We start from the raw sequence: 22,182 nt of genomic DNA, 5'->3' as shown, positions 1-22,182 counted from the left end.
CAAGTGTGTGCATGTACCCAATTGCGCATGCATTAGAATATATACATATTTACGCGGTAGATAGTCTCCCAAAGGCGTCACGGCAGCGGAGAACAATAATAATGGCAATACACTGACGGTGCAGTTGAATTTGCCTGTAACATATTGCGATGTAAATGCAGATACGAATTTCGTCGTAAGAAAGCGATCGTAATCCAAGTCGTCGCGTGCAAATTCAGATAAGTGAAAAATTAAAATTTAAAAAAAAAGTTTGTCCAAAATTATGTATACAGGGTGTTTCGTAACGCCCCGTGCCAACGCTCGTGTGCGGGTGGAGTGCGGTAAACTGAAAAGTTCTTCACCGTTTTGCAATTTTTGCAATAATAATTGGGATATTAATTAAAAAGGATTGACGAGTAATCGCGCGTTGCGCGCGACTAGATCATGGGCTGTACACTCTAGGCGTGACAGCAACGAGGATCGCGCGACAACGAAAAATAACAACGCGTATTACTGCTGCTCTCGCCGTGCGTTGTTATTTTTCGTTGCTGTCACGCCTAGAATGTACAGCCCATGGTCTGGCCGCGTGCAATGCGCGATTGCTCGTCAATCCGTTTTAATTAATATCCCAATTATTATTGCGAAAATTGCGAAACGGTGAAGGACTTTTCTATTAAGTTTGCCGCACTCTACTCGCACACGAGCGTTGGCACGGACACTATGAAACACCCTGTATATACAAATAATTTCTCAATAAAGCACGCGATGAACTAGTATTATGAAACTGTAACAATTTTATCGCTAGATTACGGGAGTCTACAAATAAACATCGCATGCGATTACAACAATGCAACGGAGTGATTAGCAGTAACATGCGAGTCATAACGCGAGTCGTAACGCACTTGATGATACACCGTGATACACTAACGTTATCATATCCGCCATGTTCCAGTAATTATAGCGCCGAACGTTGAAAATTTCCTGCAAAGCGGATAATAACGCACACATAGTAATCGCGCGGACGTAATAATGTCTGTAACGCTCGTGAAATCATTCGACGACTCGGCCGATGGGGAGAGAAAGAGAGACGGAGAGCGAGGCATCGCGTTCTAACTTACTTTCGCTTACAATCGCATCGATTTTGCGGAAACTCGATGCATAATCCGTGACGCGGGGTGCCTGCGTGCACACGCACGGTGAGTTTGCACGCTGCAATTTCAGCTTTCCAATGAGATGGGTTTCCTCTGCACGAACGCCAATGAACCCGAGATGTCCCGTCACCTCCGATAGAATTCCATTTCCATTAGAAGGAATCAATAATTAAAGGGAATCGAAAATAAAGAAATACAGGGAAAAGAATAAAAGAGGAATAAAAGATCAATAAATTCAACTCTTGCAAAACTGGCAACATGTAGATTATAATAATGTTATATCGAGACTGTCGCAAACTCAGCATTTATAAAAATTTATAAAAAAATATTAAATTAGACTTTACAAAATTAGCATTATACAGACATGTCCCACTTCTGTTATATTTATAATAGCAAATCTTTCGGAAAATTTAGATCACACTATCTTTAATGAAACTCTAATCGGATACATTCTTTGATATTTCAAATAGATTATTGTATTTCCAACCATGTTTTTAATAGCAAACTCTTTAGTAATTTTATAAATTATGTTAATTGTTTCTAATAAAGTTGTACGTTGCAACGTTGATTGAATCTCTCGATATAATTACTAAAATACTGAATCTGGGATTCTAAGGTAAAAATATTTTATCGGAGCATCCCGAATTATACGTTCTCGATTCAGTGATAATTTAGGATGAAGTACATCTAATATTCAGTCTGATTCGATGCATTCTGCATCTTTGCGGCATAAAACTCGATAAAAGTTAATAAACTGAACTTCTATTTCGAACTGGATTCAAGCGATGCTAGGTAAAATTATTGTAAAAAAAAAATACCATCTCAATTCTAATTCGGATGATTTCGCGTGTGAAACGCTTTCTCATAAATTCTTTGCAACTGCGCTGGATGTTCATCGTAAATGCGGACTGTAAAACGCGACGCTCAAAATAGCGTTGGTCCACCGGATATCAACAGTGGGTCACGCGAGAATAAAGGTGAACCGAAATGGAAACGAGTTTCATCTCGCATCCGTCTCTACGCGTGTCACATCGGAGGGAAAATTTTTCTACTATGAATTTGGTTGACCAAAATAAAAAAAAAAAAAAATAGCAGCATTATTATCGTACGCGATGTGTGCGCGAACGGCCGGAACGTTGAAATTACTTAAAAGCGACCTACTTCTCGGTCGGAGAATTTCCAGCGGCATCCCCGCAGTGGACGATGTCAATAATTGCACGCTACGGTGGCTTGATTCGTTCCACTTAAATCATCGATATTTAGTAGTCGCGATTAATCAAGTCGTTACATTCGACTTGATGCGCCGTATCGCATTTCTGGTTTTTCCAGAACTTGGAATTATATTTTAGATAAACGTAATTAAAACAGAACTTTGAAAAAAAAAAAAACATTACTCAAAAATGCTGAAGTTTTAAAAGATACAAAAAAAGTAAAACGCATTAATATAACCGCACAAAAGTGAGATCTCTTTTACCACTCATTCTTATTCCATTATTATTTCTATGCCAGCGGCGGATTCGCTGAAACAGAATTTTTTTCACGTGCAAATGCGTAAAATAGCACCTCGCATAACACAAAAACTCATTTGGAAAATATATGAAGAAATATATCTCTTCGTATTCTTAATATTTGTGCCGCACACATTAAAAACATTTTATTGCGGCGATGTTTTGTATTAAAAAGACAATCATCATTGATATGATGGTTTTTACTGGCAGAAAGTAATAGTACACCGCCGAGATAGCGTAAAAAGGGAGGCGAGTAATTGAAATGGCCGGATGCTGACAAAGTTGCCTGTTTCCATTTTGTTTGGCTGGCATCTTCCGTATCTTTGCGTGCCTTTGAGCAACTTTCGAAGCTTTGGCGAAGGATGGACGGGCGAATATACAGCTCCATTGCAAAAACGGATACAAATGCGAATAAAAGGTGGATACTACAGCTTTGCTATCGTGTTTGCTTTTGCACTGTCGGAAATACGTAATCAGAGCGAATGACGTGCAACGTGAACATGCTTCTATAACGTATAGATTAATTGCAGCTTCTTCTTCTTTTTTTCCCCCACGGAATATTCTACTACGCCGTAATTCATCTCGCGGAATAAATAATCCCGCGGAAACGAGATTCAATGCCAGCGTTGTAATGTTGTTTCGATGACGATCAATTGGAAATATTTTGATAGTCGCTCCGCTTCCGCCTTCGCATTTGTGATCACCTTTCAGCGATATTAAAACTATAATTCACGGGTATCGTGTGTCGCGCGCTTCGGCCGAATCGCGGACGAGCGGATGTTACTCGGGCGCATCGTGCGGGCATTGCATCGCACGGATGCAGTCGCGCAGCTAAAATGACCGGCGAATCAAAAAACGCGGCGTTTCGTACGGTTGCGCGCAACATGACAAACGCCCGCACGCGGAGGTCTTCGCTCGGCTTATCTGGACCACCCGCTGGGGAAAAAAACGCAGTTCGCCATCGCCCGCGCGCAATGAATTACCATGCAGTCGGCTGATATGCGATCTTATTATTTGTTGCAAAAAAAAATTAAAAAAAAAAAATACGCATGCGTTACGGGCGAAACTCGAAGATAATTTTATGATCGTAGCATTGCTCTCTCGCTAACATTTTAATCATTTATTTTGGAATAAATATTTATGCCAAATGTATGCGAAAAATATTCAAAAGTGAATTTTGTATAAATGTTTTTTGCGTGCAATAACATATTCGTACACGAAAGGATTCTATTTTTGTCGATAATATACGAGCGTAATAATATTACACAATTATATATGCTTATTATCTAAATTATATTCTTCTCTTGCAAGATAGATCTCTGTTCCATCATATTAAGATTTTTAACTACTCTTTTCACATACTGTTACCGAGAAAATAATTCCGCGCTGCGCAAATTCGATAAGGATATATCAATGATTTACGCGTGGGATTATTCGGAGCACACAAATTGCTACTCAACGTCCGCGATGCAGCTTCCGAGAATGACCTGTTTATAATGTAACACGCTCGTTGATTATTCTGCATTAATGGTATTATTCGCAACGTTCTCGAATACATAAATAAATCAGTGCCGATAGGATATTTGCGAATGACATTTTTGCATCTATAACAACGTCATGCATGGGCGCACACGGCGCTTAATTGGATCTACATTTTTATAGGTGTCTATTAGTCTTTTGTTGCACTTCTACCGTTTAAAAACAAAATCAAAGCTTGTTTCGCTAAAACGCATTTACGTCTTTTATTTACATAATCCTCAATTGTTGTATTATCTGAAGATTCAATTGTAATTTCAGATATTTTACAAATACTATTATTTTATATACTGTATTTTTAACATAAGATTTTTGTAAAGAGTACACGAATGACACCTCAGTCTTGTTAAAATCGTCGTGAGTAATGCTGTAAACAATGACTCGGAGAATGTACGATCTGCTTTCCGGTTACATTAGCGCGATCTGTCAGAAATTTAATTCGGCGGAAGTTGTAATTGCTGCCGGCTAAGATAGACACGCGCGGCTTTTTTTTTTTTTTTAATGCAACTGGTTTTCCATTTTCTAGAGGTACCAGCGCGATTCCCTCTCGTTGCAGCGAGAGCTCGTTCGTCATCGGAATTTTAATCTGCACGCGTATGCACGGCGCGGCGCGACGGCGTCGCGAATGCAAAACGAAACGAGCGTGAGAGACTCGTGACAGAGCGTTTGACATGACGACAATTCCGTCATTACGCCGTTGACGAGTGGCGCGCGGAATGCAGCTCTCTCTGAAAAGCCGGCCCTAACTTTTCGCCCCTCTCTTCCGCCGCATGCATCCCGCGGCACGTCATCCTCTTCCCGTGTACAATCGATTATTTATTCGGATTAAATCGGAAGGAATTTATGCTCCAACGCAATCACGTTTGTTCCGAAGAGAACCGCATTCTTTCGCAAATTTTTACTCGCATTTATATGATGCAACGTATTCAGAGAACTTGTATTACCGAGAAATTGTAAAAAAATCCAATTTTAACGGTCCAGCATTTAGAATCAATATATCTACAAGTGCATTGTTCTAATCTTTAATTAAGTTTAATTATACTTCATTCAATTTAATAATATTTCATAAAATTTTAATCATATTTAATTTAGTAGTAAAAAATATTGTAATAGAATTAAATATAATATTTAATTGAATTTAACGTTGTATTTTTTTTTTGGTGCAGCAAATGTCAGACCATATTTTAGTTTGAAAAGCGCAAATACAAATGCTGATGAAAATATGATTTTAATCATATTTTACAGATGACTATTTAAAACTTTTATTTAGAGACAGCTAATTAAATATTGTAAAATGATTTAATGCTTGTGCATCAAATTGTATATTTAGCTATCTCTTATTCATGATGCTTTTAGTGATTTGTTTTCAGCTTATAGCCAAAATATCATTAGGACATCTCTGCAATAATTGCAGATAATTTTATTAATCGGTATATTTCAAATAAACATTGTGTCAGAAATAAGTAAAAATTGAAGCAACAATTTAAACTGAACTATAAACAATAATACTAATTTTTATTCCAATATGTGAAAAATTCGTGTACTGGAATCCAGAATTTAATATTGTGTTAAAGTAAAAATGTGGTATTGTCACATTCATTGATAAAGCATTTCTTTCAAAAAAAAGGTAGCCAAATGAGTTCATCAAGAATTAATACAATTAAGTCGCTCTTTTAAAAAATTCCTATCGCATTATTATCCGCAAAATGACTCGCGTTAGACTAAGCCACAATGTATGACTTTCGGTCGCACTCGCTAACATAGTGAAATTATGCCCCCTTCAAAGTTCCTTTCGCACAATTACGCGGGCAATTATGGCCAGTTAATCGCATAACAGCGTTATGAATCAAGACTTCCTACGGCTTTGTGCAAAAATGATTTATCTTGAAAAAAAACCGCAAGCATTTGTAAAAGTATAAATTATAGAACGAACATATTACAACACCAATAATTCATTTTCGACAATGGCAGCAGCATTTTCGTCAAAGTAAAGCTAAATGGATTCATTGACGCCTAATACACCAAAATTGCACCTTTGAAAAATTCCTTTCGCCCAATTATTCGCGCAATTACCGCCAATTATTCGCCGTATTGCAGCGTTACAATGCAGCAGCTGGGAGCAGCGCGCCGCTTTATGCAAAATCGAACGTCCGTAGGCGTCCTGTGTGCGCCTTTCCGCGCGCATCGATAAGAGCGTAAATTCACGCGATAATTTGCTGACGGGCGCGTGGCATGTACGTTACAATGCGGGCTTTCGCGCTGAAAGGCGCGCACAGAACGGATGTAACCCTCGGGGCTACCGTCGCTAATTTGAATTTAATTCCGCGTGAATGAAAAGTTTCCTTCATGCGCATACTCGATTGTGATACCTAATTGCCTCGCCCGGTACAAAGCGTTCATCTCGATCGCCCACGACCGAGTCTACGTCCGGTCGAATACGAAATTCCCCGGAAATATAATCGTACTCGTTACGCTCGAACAGCTCGCGTATCTGAAGAATCTAACCGTGCTTTTTTTTTTTTTGGTTTCCCGCGTATTCTGTAATCTCGCTTTCGACAAAGTGATTCCAGCTAACAAGCGCTTTTCATGTTTCTCGTTTCGCGATGATTGCGATTTCGACCGTCGGGTTTTTCCAACATGCGAGATCGACGAATCGCTAATGACGCACAGCGAAGGAAGCGCAAACAGCGCAAGAATCAAGACGCAATTGCACTCGGCGTAAGAAAACACATTCAATTTAAGTAAAGGATGGTTATATCCATCAAGCTCTCCCATTATAGATTAAGCTTGATTCTGTTATTGAATTAACAGAAGATTGATATCTTTCTCTGCCACAGTGGAATTGCAGCGGGTCGTGAAAAACATTGCAGGCACCACACTTTCAAAAATTACAGCGAAAAATTCTTTATTCAAGTTACTTTATATCACTTCACAGTTCCGAATGTTACAATATTATTAAGATAAACTAATTTAAGATACCGCGATGGACTTTTCCGAATTGAAGGTTGTTCAACAATCTCGCAAATAGAAAAACAGATTTTTTTTCAGCAAAAAAAAATAGCATTACAAAAATTAAATTTTACACTTAAACATGTTTCTCGTATAACTGCCGATTTTAAGCTTAAATTGGCGCTGTGTTAAAGCGGCTGTGTCGGTTTAATAAACACAAAAGGCTCGGCAAGAAAGCGTCTCTTTTCGATCGAAAAGCCGCGAAGAAATCGCGGCAGCCGTTATGAATCGTAGTTTTGAGCAAAATGCCGCGATACGGTTTGGCGTTGTTGCCTATCCGAGCGGCAATTCGTATCGCGGACATGTCGACTACAGCGGCACCGAAATAAAAGCGCAAAAGGCAGCACACCGTGGCCCACGTGCGCTCTTTTGTCCGACGAATCGTGATGTCGCGCACGTAGTCGCGATACACGACGCCCCTGAGGATGGGTGGTGGTTCCTCTCCCACGGGGATGGTAAAAGCATTGTGTCCTCCAAAAGTAGCTCTACGTCTGCAGTCGACAGGAAACCCAAGAATGCTGGGAGAATTATCTGGCGGGCATAAAGGGTGGGCGGCGGCGCGAGGGAGGTGCGCTCGCGTGACCGCGCCGCTTCCGGAAGAGAAGAAAAGCCAAGGTTGCGGGCTGGTACTTTCGGCGAAGAGCCCCCGAGGGCAGCGATAAAGCTACATGGCGAGGGAAAAGGAGTGTCTACGGAAATATTTCTTTTGGGGTTGTACATCATACTTGAAAGGGATCAACGTGAGGATAAGAGATAAGCTTAACACGTGACGATTGGCCGCGTTAAAGAATGATGTGGCTGATCGCGTGTAAACCTGCGTGTTACTTCGAAAATGTGACGTTATGTATTTTCTCTATCAAACGGAATAATCGAAGCATATAATAAGATAGATGGGATCTTAAATCTTGGAGCTTGGAAAAATGTGCGAAAAACGAACGAATTATTAAAAATGTTAATTTCCATACAATAATTATATTCTACAGCTTTTTTAATCTCGGAATACTTTCAATGACTGATAAGAATAATTAACATTATGTTAACAAAATATATCAAAAAGATCTAAAGAAAAATTAAAAAATTGAAGACTCTTTATATTCAATTGTAGCAATTTTTCCACATTATTGGTTAAGAAAAAGGCGTACGCAAATAATTTGCAGTACAATAGCGATAAATAGTTTTACATTTAACAGATACAAAAAGTAGCGAAAGGTAAATCGACGAGAAACGCAGAAGAGCAATAAATTGATAGGACAAGAAGAAACCTCGCTCGGTTATCTCCATCTCTTCGGGATAAGAGAAACTGAGCGGAATTTTTGCTCGCAGATTTGGGTCGTCGAATAGGTGTGAAATAAAAGATGAACGACGCGCCGGTTGCAACGCGGTGGGTCGCGCGATGCGCATCTCTAACGAGAATGCATTTGCGGGGCACGTCGGTGAGAGAGCGCGCATCTATATGTAACGTATGCAGCTCGTCGCGCACACACACACACACACACCGGTGTCGTCCGTACCGTTTGTCGCGTGCACTCTCGCAAACGCTTTCATAAAGTTACACGTGCTCTCGCAGGTTCCACCGCGGTAAGCAGCCTCCGCGGTGCTATAAGTAATGGCGGGGATATCAGCGGCGGGTCGAAAACTGAGCCGGGTCGTAAGGTGAATTGAGGTAAACGTGTTTGTATGTACAACGTCCGGTGTAGCGTGAGAAGAAAGACCGCTTTGTGTAGACGGTTGTATTCTCATCGCTCTTAATACTCCGTTTGTTCTTCAGAATTTATTATTGCTTATTACTCGAGGAAAAACAATAAACGTGTATGAAAGGACGTTTTTGCTGTTGCGAATAAAATATAAATTTTGAATCGTATCGATGAGCACTTTGTGTATTTAGAAGTGTGCTTAAGCAAAACGCAAAGATCAATACTTCATTCGAATGGCTGAATAAGTTCTGCTCGCCGCTTGAATTTTACTTTTCTTAGTCTTATTTTTTAAAATATTTATAGTTTTATAAAAATTGTTCAAGCGCAATAATATTGAACTAAAATGCAATTAATTACTCGTTTGTCGATATTACGCTCGCCATAATTTTTCTGGCGGCGACATCTGATCGATGCTCGTGCTGCACCGTAATAATTCACTTTTAAGGCCTGGTTGTATTGACAGTCTTCGATTAATTAACTCTAGTTAACGATTCTTTTTCCTCTTATTTCATTCGATTTTAGCATAACACGCGAAAGAAAGTTGGCGTTAATTATATCGCAGTATTGTATCAGAACATGCCGAATCTAGACATAGAATGTACAGATTTAAATTTAATCTATTTAAATTAAATCCCAAAACAATTGTCGGAATTTAAAATTCCCGGAGAATATTTCAATATTTTTTCATCAAACCGTATTCTAAAAAGAAGCGTGTCAGAAGCGTACTTTCTCAGATCTCTCCGCCGATACGCGTCTATTTCTGCAAAACCATTCAGCTCGCGTTGCGGAATGCCGGACACTGCTGCAATAAAATTATTTAACGGTAGCGCGCACTAACTGTACGTAACGTAAACAATACTTGGAAATTTGTATTGCAATCTACCGGACAAAAGGCCGTCCAGCTACATCGGGTTCGGACGGCGTGCTTTTATTGCTTCGAACCCGGGGTTGTAGCCCAGCTGACCATCGACCATGAACGAACCGCCTCTTTCTGGTCGTCTCTCGCGGTGCTGTCGTCAGCGTGCTCGCCGTGCCGTTGGTTGTGTCGCTGCAATTGTATATCAGGCGCGCGGCACTTTTTCAATAAATCCGTCGGCGTTTGACGATCGAGCGGCCCTCGCTTCCTAAAAGACCGATTATACGACACTTCGACACGAGCGCGCGACTCCGCGCCCAGTTCCGTCACGCGACGTGAGTGTCCTATCGGAAATCTATTGTTTTCCGGCCGGTACACGCTTCGTTACGAATTATCCTGATTTTACTGCGAGGGTCGAGAGAGAGAAAGACGAGATTGCGTGCGCGTTGGGGAAATGCGATTTTATTGCCGAGCTTGTACGTGGATCGTGATCCTATTACCGAGCTTGTAGATAGCCGAGTGCCGATAGATAGATAGATACGTGTAAAAGAATTTATTTCGAATCTCCGAGACAAGTCCTCTAATTTTTAACTGGATCAATCGCGTCTCAATTGCTTTACAATCGCTATAAATTTCAAATATTAAATTATATATTTTAATAATAAAATTTCACTCTTAAATTTTCATCGCAATTGTTTGCCTTTTAAGCCTTTCAATTAACTTTTTCAAAGTGTTCTTTGTTAATTTACACCGTTATTGTATTCAAAGCCTCAATTAATGATTGTAATAATAGCCAGCTTATTTACAATGTTTTTAATGATAAAATTATAACAATAAAATTGAAATAATACAAACGCAGAAGCTAATTCGTGAAAAAGTTTCAATTTCTCTTTGTTTTATAATAATTTTGCACTTTTCATTTGCAGGCAGATGTGAGATAAAACCGCAAAGCACAAAGCATAAAGTGTAACGTGAAAAATAGCAAATTTTCCTGAAATGCGGTGCAAGTCATAATCGATATTGCATGAGATAACGTAAAATTACAATATAACAGAATCGGAATTACATTCGAATCGAATAATCCTTTTACGATACCGCGGGATAAAAGTTGTGATTTACATCTATCGGAAAATGATTTCGTCACCGAGCGATGCTCGACGTCACCGGTTTTTCGAAGGTGTCCAATGGCACAATAAGACGCAGTAATCGACGGCATAATCGTCGATAACGAATGGAAATAAGAAACCGGGCTATTACTAGGCGTAATCTACGGTTGGAAACTTACTTCGCGAGACTCGGGGATCGAAACGACTTCGGGGATAAGGAGCCATTCTTCCACTTTAGAGCCAGAAAAGTTGGTAATGGGAATACGATTAAATTGCAGTTGGATTGCTAGAAAAATATTGCCATGCGATGCACGGGAAAGTCGTTAATCTCTTACGGCCCGAATTCAAACAATGCTCGAACATTACCCGAACACTTTTATGCCTACCCGGAAACTCGTGCTCTTACATCAGCGAACGTTCATTAATTACTTTCGCGTCTTATTTTAACATAAATTGGAATTATTCAATATAATTCTTAAATTTGAACGTTATTTTCTGCAATAATAAAAATACTTTTTCCTTTGGTTTCGACGCAAGATCTTTATGTGTAAAAATGAAAAAGAAAAATTAATTTAAAAAGTAAATCTTATATCAATGATATATCTCATATTTATATTCATATTCGTCAAATACTAATCCGATTTGTGATTCGACTGCTCTATTTCGCATTTCGATAACGATTTTGTTCGTTAAAGGCTAAGTGGAAGTAAAAAATTTGATTATTTTAACCTAGATCATATACCTAATAGTACATGTGCGCGGACGCCGAACATAATTAAATTATATGCACCAGAATAACTGACTGCATATCAAACCAATTATAGGATATCGATTTTCTTTGTTGAGCGTTTTAATATATGTATGTATAGTGCTCAATAATGCTTTAAGGGAGCTATTGGCAAACTGCTTCAATTATTTCTTCGACAAAGGATGTCGACAATTGGATAATACCCTTATTCCGTCTGTAATAACCACTTCTGTTATATTTGGAAACTTGTCCAACAGGAATACACGAAGATAACTTGATGTAATAATATCACGGTCGACTCAAAACTAATTTGTCTGTTACTCTCGTTAAAATGTATGTTTAATTGCTCCGTCACGTATTTTTGTGCTTAATTTATACGCCTATTTGAAAAAAATAGCTCGTTGCTTTCAGTTTTTATAATTATAATGCAAAGTTATTTCAGCCAACATAATTATGCAAAAAACACTGTAAAGTTTTCTGAAATTCTTTATACGTCTTTGTCTTCGGAATTCTTTAGAATGTTTTTTGGTGCAATTTAAATCCACTTTACGACTTCCCTTCGTTCACCTGCTGGTTGAAGCATGCTGAAATTCTGAAAGTCAAAGATAAGCGTAACACACGGCGCCAACGCCATTCGTATGCCACTTTTCACTTCGGCAACAAATATGAAGCCGATGCACCGGCTGACACCGGCTCGAATTTCTAGCTTGCGATTCCGATCCCTTTTTGCCTCCCCTTGTGTATCCGCGCGCGCGCGCGCGCGCGTGCTCTCTCTTTCTGGCTTCAGGATTAGTTGGAAAGTCGAGAGCTACGATCGCTACGTGCTTGAAATAGGAAAGTCCATCCATATTCTTTTCGCGCTCGCCTTTTTCATTTATACGCTGGGAAAGCGCGCCTCTGCATAAACGCGCCGAAATTTATGGCCGGAAAGCAGCGTCTCGTCTCATCCCCTTCCTGTTCCAATGAAAGTGAACGCCACCCAACAACCTTTCCAACCTCCTTCGCCGCTATTCTCCAAAATGATAATTAATTATACACGAATCGAAATGTTCGCCATTTCTCGGTCTGCGGAGATTCCAGACTATGCGATTTATTTCGCATTCTCATCGAAGTCTCAATGGCCGTTTACTTATCTCTGAATTAATGAAAGGAATTATTATAATTGTTTTCGTGTGTATTTTCGCAATCTTAATTTTAACGACAAACTTGGCTCCGACGAGCTTGGCTTTTTATTTGTTCGGCGAAAATATCGGGGCAAACCATTATTCAATTTTTTTTTTTAATTTTCAAAACAATTTAAATTTTCATAAAATTAAAAACCTTTTAAAATAAAATTAAATAAAAAATATCAGAAATTAATTAAAAAATAATTTTGTTGCCTTTTATCTGCGTAATAATAAAATAAAGTCCATGATATTATATTTTTAACAAAAAGAAAATAATATTTAATAACACGCCAGAGTAAAGAATCAAACTAAAAATTAACGCATTTGTCTGTTCGAAGCGTACAGGAGTCCGTGAAGCGTGAAAATCAAAACTAATTTTCAATGTATCGTAAAGTTTCATCGCAAAGCGACCAGTATATACGTGTCGCGAGTTAGAATTTACTATTTAATTAATGACTCTGTTATATTACAACCATTGTAATGTATATTAAATACCCGCGTTTAATGTATCGTCGTTTCTCGCTATAGTCACTGCAATTTGCAATCCTTTTAGTATTAATAACGGTCGTTTAGTTCCTCTTGTAATTACAGATAACATTCTATCGAGTAATGACAGTAATTATCGTTGTCGAAAACGATATGCCGATAATATCGAAATTGTCATCTAATCTGGAATCTTTTAAGACCGACTTTCAGAAATATCGTTTCTTTATCTATTTCAGATTTCAAATATCGTCCAATGAATATTGGATAACAATTCGATTCTCGCCGGAGTGGCGGGACCGATCTCAATCGGCATTTCACGATTTCGCCGACCGGAAAATATCGCGCGCTGTCCCCTCGATGTAATCGAATTGCTATCAGATCGATCGCGATCAGCAATCAGCAGTGGTGAATCTCAACGAACATCGAATTAGCAGTCGGCTTTATTGCTTTACACAGGCCCGTTCATTTCGAGCGCTTGACAAATGCGCTTCCAGCATGAGCGCAAAGCGAGACAACGGCGTGGCGAGGCGGACGGACGGACGGACGGACGGGCGGGCGGGCGGGCGACGGCGGCGATTGTGAATGGCCATAATAACTTGTGACGTTGCGATAAAACTTTGTTAAACAACCGACAGGCCTGGATTTGTCACCGTCGCGAACCGCGGTGTGTGTTTGCATATAGTTGACACCGCCGGCCGCAACGATACTTCATCCGGCGCCCGTTATTTACGTTATTTGTATTCGTTTAATTGTTCGGCCAGCTCTTACAGAGAGAAAGACAATTAACTGGCACGCGTTCCAATTATAATCTGCCAACGTTTACGGTAATCGAGCAATACCCACTGCAGCGTGATAACGTTTCTTGACGTATGCAAATAGATTTATATCTATGCAAGAAACTCGAAATGCATCGCCTTAATCTAACGTTGTTTTGAGAACACGCTGTATAACTGACAGCATAATTTCGCTTAAATTTAATAATAATGCATGAAATTAGCAAAAGCGCATTGCGCTCATTTACGGCGTATTACGATTGTATTACTTCAACCTTCTTGAGCAACAAGGTGGCAAATCCGCAGCTAATGACCTCGCGAGTTTGCGAGAAGGGAAAGTCTGTCGTGTAAACGGTGTCCTTGCATTATAACGCGTGTATGAATAGTTGCGAAATTAATACGGTATAATTCTGCGGTTTTTGCGGCGGGATAATAATAATACGCGTCATGCAATTTCACAGACCGCGCATTGATATAAAAGCCATCCGTAGAACACCGTGCAAAATGTGGGCACGCGATGCGCGTCGCGATCTTGCCGCTTCCATTTCGCGGGGATGATATTTTTGTAATTAAGCCGGCCGCGAAAACCGTCGGAGGTTCGCCGCCAGCGGCGTGTAATAATCGCCTTTGGTTCGCGTTCGCGATGTTAGAGTGTCGCGTTATGTTCTCCTCGCAAAGCGAGAATCGTGTAATTCACATGATCGGATCTCGATCATGCGGCCCAGCCGAATGCTCTGTCCCCGCAACAATGCCGGAGTTAGGATTTTCCGCCCCGATTGTTTCTATAAAACGATGTTAGCGAAACGTTTGTTTTCGTATGCATTGCTGTCCATCAGAAACTAAAGGGGAATCAAAATAGCTACGATTCCTCTGCGGCCTTTGTGCCCGGCGAACGATTTCGATTAATCCCAGCGAACACCGAGATTTTTGCGCCCGTTATTTCGATGCCGCAATCAAAAGACTCGTCCCGATATACTATATAAAAAAAGGCACAAAAATATGATATACTAGGAACAAAATATATATGTATATAAAAAAAAAAAAAAGAATTTTAGAACCAAACGAGCAAGCTCGAAGTAATCGATTTGTCTGTGCCGCTATCTCGATATTGTTTTCCCACCAAAAGCAATTATTTTTAATTGTTTTTTAGTAAATAGTTATTACATGGCATGGCTGATTTTCAATATATACATTTTTTGCAAGTTCCTTCATTGACAGTTGTTTTTAATTCTGACCATACTGCAAGGGTAATTTGAAATAATTAACTTCAATTTACATGACACATATCGGCGATAGATAATCTTTCTTTTAAACCGTTATTGTCAGAAACATTTATCGATAAGTGCGATTGCACGTAACATAATAATGACGACCATTATTTTTCGTCGATAGCGGCGCGTTTTAATTCTCGCATTGTAAAATGCAATAATTAGAGTTCAGAATATAGATGAGATATTAATTATTCTACAAAAGTAAAATTTCGCCGTTAGATGAAAAATTGTAGTGAAAACCTCTTTCAATCCTCCTATCTCCTTTTTTCGCCGAGATAATTAGATGAATTTAAATAAACCCGGCGATTCTTTCGCGTTGTAACATCAGGTGGATTTTGCACGTGCTTTGGCTAATTTTTCTTTGCGAAACGCAAACGTCGTACATCTTTTTAGCTGCTGCAATACGCAAATTTTTCTCCTCGTTCTTTGCCGGCAAGCGAATTTGTGCAGCATAAGAGAACAAAATTTCCTTTGTTATTAAAACGAAAATCTAGATTGCTCGCATTATACACTGATATATGTGAGAAGGAACATATGAATATTAACAAGATGTCTTTCTTAGAAATGTAAAACATGTAAAACAGTATAAATGCAATAAGCGCAATACATTGTTATTAATATTAACGTATAAATAATATAAATGTACACATGTATTTATAAATGTTAAAGCAAAAAATGTAAAAAAAGGTGTAAATAGTTTTAATCAAATCAAACTCGACATAAAACGCATGTGCAGTGTAACGAAATAATGATGAGGCAACAAAATTAAAAGAACGAAATTACATTCTACCGACGCCTCGTGATTAAAACAATTTTTGCTTTTTGGTTCTCAAGCTTACTCCAAATTTCTTCGTTCCTTTTCTGTCTCGGTACGTGTGACGAAAACAGCTTGCTGTATAATTTTATTACAGACGGTAATATAAGGATTCACATGTTTCAGCCGCGCGTCAAAATCGATCTGACCCCGAACTTACCTCGAAAAGCCGCGGAGTGATATGTCACTCGTGAAATTGCGGACGAAACGGCACGGGACGCGGAACTTTCAAATGTGTATCTACGATCGGCCGTCGGTTAGTGTATCGCTCCCGCCTGCGGTCCAGGGACCTCCCGAAACTTTTCTCAGGCGAACTTTATCGTCGCCGATTTTTCATGACTTCTACCAAGCAGCGACATGCCCCTGGGAGACGAGAAAGTCGCGGCGGTTCCGAGCCGTCGAGTCTCGGTTTGCCGAATCTTTAGCACCGGCGGTAAACATGGGTCACGACAAGTGGTTGGCACGAACAAAAGAGATTTCGCTGCCGTAAAGAATCGCGTTCCTTAATTATTTCGAATTAAATTGGCTGCTATTTAAGGAAAGCGTGTCCTCATTATTTTCAGCGTGGAAGATCAAAATTTATTTTTAATTAATGAAAGTTCTTTCTCTGTTGATTTTTATTAGTAACAAAAATGAGGCGTTTATATAAAAATGCAACTGCGCGCCAGTTATATCGATTGATGAATAATAATATTTGATTTCTATACGAAAATCTTTCTAGCGTTAATTTTTTCTCATACATTTTCCTGAAATATACATATATGCGCTAAAACGATACTGATAGCAATGCATTTTTGCACGGTCTGTGCTAATTATTCCTGCAGTTAAACGCATGGAAGCACATTTCATCAAGCGTGTGCGTATGGTGTTTCGTCAAACAAGGGATTAGATCCGAATGCGACCGTTTATTAATTTTAACCGTGAAAGGTACGTGGCGCGAATCTCGCCTAATGCACGCTCGTATTACACACACATTCGGAAATTAGTGCGGGCGCGCGTGCGAGAACGCCCGCGCGAGCTGTCCCAAACCTATTTAGCTAGATTAAATCAATGGGGATTGGTCGAGATGGGTCAACGTACGAAAATCCACGAACGCGCGCAGCACTTGCATTATGTCCCGGGGATATCGTCGTAATCGCATTAATCGTATTGAGCGACGTAGGGCACCGGCTACGTAAATGCCGCCGGTTGCGACGTGACCGAAACGCCGCTGGAAATTCGCCGTGGAGTTTCCGGCGGCCGGAAAATTTCCGACATTTGTTTCGCGCTCGAAAGATGACAAAAACCCGTTGCGAATTGGTGGCGATTGTGCATCGACTGCGGAGATGAATCCAGCCGCGGCGCAGATGGTTCACGAAATGTGCGAAATGGTTTGTAATCCTCGTCGCTATTTTGCGAACACGACCAGATATATTTTAAAAATATTTTTCGGAATATTCCGGAACAGTTTTTAAAATAATGTCTTGTCCAACTGTCAAAAATATATGTACATGCGAAAACGCACATTAATATATTTTACGGAAATTATTCAGTTATAAACTCCGAACAATTTTACTAATTTTTATTCCGTAAATGTATTATTAAAATCACACAAACGTGATGTTGCAATAATGATAATTATTAATGTAACAAAAGAATAATGATAATGATTAATTTAAAAGAGAAAGAATAAAGGAATATCTGCAAATGTGCTACAATAAAAATTACGCGAAGGGAAAGTATTCATTCGATTTGTATTTAGTCGCATTTGAAGCTTGTAGTAAATTCTATTCAATCGATCGCTTGCGCATCATAAGCTGATATTTATGATTCAAAGTTACAGCCAGCTGGGATTAAATCTAAATTCCGTAAATTACTAATGTGCTATTTTTAAAATGTAACTGTGAATCTGTCATAGTACAGTTATTGATTTATGCCAATTTTGCAAAGCAAATAACAATCTAATTTCAATATTCAATAAACAAAATAATTTGCGAAAATTATAACAGAGAAGAATCAAGTCAAATGGAAAATGCAAGAAAAATTTAAGGAAGTAATAAAAATTTACTTTATTAAATGAAAATAGAAAGTGTCGCAAACGTTAATTTTTATTTTATTGATATATTATTATATTTTGACTCAGTAATTAAACGCTGAATATTTATTGTAGTATCTTTAGCACTGAGTGTGTTTGATATTAACTAATTACTTGTTCCCTGCTTTTCTCTGTTGAACAAGCTGGAGATAAGACGACGCTGTCTCCAAACTCAAGCGTGTCCCTCTTAGCGCTTAAGTAGTTGCGTGAACCTTATAAGCAGTATTCATGATGCTGTTTACTTTACAATAGTATAAGTAGTGTAAGTAATGTAAGTATAGCATGTATTATACGGGAAACTCTGCCGAGCAGAATAAATTTAACGAGATTAGAGTGAAGTAGATCAACTTTCGATAGATAAATTTGTAATCAGTTTCCAGCGACAATTTTGGTTAATTAAGTTTAATTATCGATTCCCTTTTACTTTAATCAGCTTGCAGTTCTGGTTCTGATTAAGAAAGAAAATCCGGAGAATTGCATCAATCTAAATTGTATTTATCCAAACAGAACTCGATTGAAAACTCGAATGGATTTACCTATTTCTTTCAATTTTTCCTAAGATTTGTTTCGAGAGAAAAGCGATATCATGTATTTCGAATTTATTTCATTCGATCTTGTTCTTAATATATGTCGAAAATATACTACTGCACTGCAGACTAATTTTTAAATACAAATATAAATTTAATCCTAGTAAAGCAAATTATTTTCGCCAATTAAGAGAATTTAAATTTAATAAATGTAGTACATCAATATAAAAGAAATAATTAGCAGAATAAACCGGGATGGTGAAATGGCACGTAGCGTATTGCAATACGAGCTTCGAATATCGCAAGACAAGACAAACCCAACATCCATCGCGCAATAAGGATTGCATGCAATTTGCGAGCTCTCCCTTCGATAAGGCCTGCGCCTGAATCAAACAATATCTTACCTCGCGATTGAGCGGCTTCGCCAGAGTGATGACACCGGTGCGCGGGTTGACGACGAAATGGTCCGTGAGTTGTATGCCATATTTCACGGGCGATCCTTCGGGATCGTGGCCCTTCAGCATGAACACCTGTTTTCCGACCTTGGTCGATTCCGAGAGCGGCAAGCCCGTAGGGTATCCTCCAGCCTCTAGGATGGGTGGTTCGTTCACGTTGTTACCCGCTAAAACAACAAGAAAGAAACGTTTGTTTTCGAGAGTTTGTTGTTGTATTGTTGTTATATTGATCACACACGCCCGCAAAATCCCCTCTCGTGTACTTCAGCAAGTTTATTTATTCCCCTCGTTAACGCCCTTTTATACGTTGCAAGCTGCGTTCGGTGTTTCTAGCTGGTAAACGGGATGTCTAGGGTGTTTCGGAACTACCATAACTCCCTTTCTGCATGAATTTTTCACGAAAATATGAAGACGCAAACAGTTTCTCAGTTGTGAAACGTGGAAGGCGTAAAAGAATTGACGAATAAAGGCCACGTATCACAATCCTGCACAAAATCCTGCTCACTTATCTGACATTTTGTGGAATTTTACTTTAAAGATTAGTTACCAAAGTATATTTTATGTTAAAGATTAGAATGTTGGAAAAAGAAAATAGATAGGTAAATTGTGCCTTCATTGCAGAAAGATCAATTCGATGATAAGAAATAGGAACTTGTAATCGCAATGTGTTGTAAAGTCGTTAAATTATTTGTTTTACGCAAAGATGCCAATTTTATTCTATTTAACTGTGTAAACTTCTATTTGCGTCCGCAATATGTCGATATTGGGAACTTCCGCTTCACAGCATAGTAATCGGAATTCGAATTAGCATTAGCCGATGGTCGACGAGTCAATCAGTGAATACAATCACTAAGATGTGTACACGGCATCGCGGCTGCATATCTACTGCGCCATAGACGTTGTCAGGATCGATTAAGGTGATTAAGGTTACACGAACTAAGCAGATTATGATTGATGATATCCGTTGCGCGGAAATCGATTTTTGCGCGCCAATATTGTGCGTCGTACCTGTCGATAATCAATTTCGTAGAGAAATCCAAAGCTTAGTGTTTTCGTGCTCCTTTTGCGACGCGCGCCAGCCAATCAATACGGAAATCCTAATTCGGTGTGTCGGACAAGAAAATATATCGTGTTGTCGGAAGGTTTTCCGGTTTTTATCACATTATGTTGTTATATCATTTGAGGATGAGCAGAAGGACGAAAAGAAGGCAAGGCTTTTTGTCACAAAACATATTTCAGAAAACGAAATCCCAATATCGAAATGTAATAAGTTTTATATTTTTGACAAGGGAAAAAACTATCAAATATTATCTATATTGGATCAACATATATATTTGTCGCATATATTTTTAAAGAAAAAAAAAAAAAAGAATATTTTTCACTAAACAATAATATTATCAAATCTTCTTGTAACAAAAATCCTTTTCTTACAGTGTTTCATTATATCGAAGGTTTCTGCAAGCAGTGAGAGAAAAGGGAAGAAAATAAACGGAAGGAAGTATCGACTCAAAGTCAAAGTACACGTACCGAAAGTAGACGAAAGGAGCGGAGTCAGAGTTCGGTAGCGCGACACTCTGTACAATCACCTCGTTCCCGAGAAAATGTCGGATAAGCTTTGTTCGCAGTGGGGTCACGGCACTTCGGGACTCAAAAGAGCCGGAGGTCCCAGGCCGCTAATTCGACGCGAGCACAGGGCTCGACCTCGTAAGCCCGAAAAGTCGTAAAACTATTACCAAGTTGGGTCGTACGAAGTGGTGCCGCTCTCCGCAGCCGCGGAAACTTCTTTCCGAACTTCGGCGCAGCTTCTAACCGGAAATTGTGGCGGACGTAATAGATACATCGCGTACTTTAAGGTCGGGCCAATGGGGCTCGCTATACTTTTTTTTTTTTTTTACGGACCCCATTCGACGCGGGGATACTGCGAGAGGTCGCAGCTGCAGGTTTCCACGCGGTTCTCGACTCCCGCGACAAACACGATGACGACGATGACGAAGAAGAGGAGCCTCTCGGACGATAATCGTTAAGAGGGTAACGACGTATACGATCGCGATTTTCCTTCTTTTGTCGGGGGGGTCATCGCCGTCGTCGTCGCGTATTCACGACTGTCGCTTAGAATTTTTGCCATTACGCGCCGGGTTATACGACGCCGTCATAACGAGCGTGGACTTTTACGCGAGTTGCACGCGCAGCTCGTAAATAGGAAAGCCGTACGGCAAAGTGTTTGCGGCAATACGGCACCAGCACTCCGGCATTGTCATTCGAAAGAGATGCCGGCTAATGCATTTACAAAGCAACGAGTTGCATTAGAGAAAATGGTTCAGCGAATGATCAAAGGTCATCATATTTGCTAAAAGTTATTAAAGAATTATAAATTTAGATCTTTTTAGGAAAGCACAAGAATAATTGGATACAAATAAAATATCCTGAATGTATACAGATTTAAAACAACCTGATGTCATTCTTTAAGATAATTTTTTCAGCAAAATTTTGTCCGAAGCTTAGTTTTTCAGTTATAATTGAAAATTTTGTAAAAGGAAAATTGTCTTAGAAATCGCGCAAGAATGTGATATTTCAAGAACATTAGACTGTTTTGAATCTGCATAATGACAATACATCCGTCAAACGAAAAAGAAGTTATTTTTACAAAAATAATCGTACGTAATATCTTAATGCAATATGTGCCTAATTATACACGGAAAAAATTTTATATAAAAAATTACTATGTACGGCAGCATCCGCGAACCATAAAAAAATTATAAAAATTTTTATGATGTTTTTCACATATAACGGCCATAATATTTAAACTTATAATTCCTTTTATGGTCCGCGGCTACTGCCGTATGATAGTAATTTTTGATGTAAAATTTTCTCCGTGTATAATTAATATATTAAATATTAAAATTCGAAAATTGTATATTAATTAAATAAGATTGAATCAAGGACTTATGTAATAATTTTCACAAAATAATGAAAGCAGACAATAAGAAACAACAAAGAAGGTTCGCGATTCAAGTACAATTTCAAGAAGT

The 22,182-nt window shown here is 39.0% G+C and overlaps 1 protein-coding gene across 5 annotated transcripts in view; it reads right to left on the bottom strand.

Moving 5' to 3' along the window:
- The window catches only part of Cad87A (cadherin-87A), a 184,981-nt gene that overhangs the window by 18,402 nt on the left and 144,397 nt on the right, over positions 1 to 22,182 (bottom strand). For all 5 annotated transcript variants that reach the window (XM_067350906.1, XM_067350907.1, XM_067350905.1 and 2 more), the window contains one exon: positions 19,103 to 19,320. In XM_067350906.1, the coding sequence (XP_067207007.1) occupies positions 19,103 to 19,320 (218 nt within the window). The remainder of the gene's footprint in view (positions 1 to 19,102; positions 19,321 to 22,182) is intronic.

The sequence above is a fragment of the Linepithema humile genome, chromosome 3, assembly GCF_040581485.1.
Source record: "Linepithema humile isolate Giens D197 chromosome 3, Lhum_UNIL_v1.0, whole genome shotgun sequence".
NCBI lineage: Eukaryota > Metazoa > Arthropoda > Insecta > Hymenoptera > Formicidae > Linepithema > Linepithema humile.
Note: the sequence above shows the minus strand (reverse complement) of the source record. Positions and strands in the feature narration are given on the sequence as shown.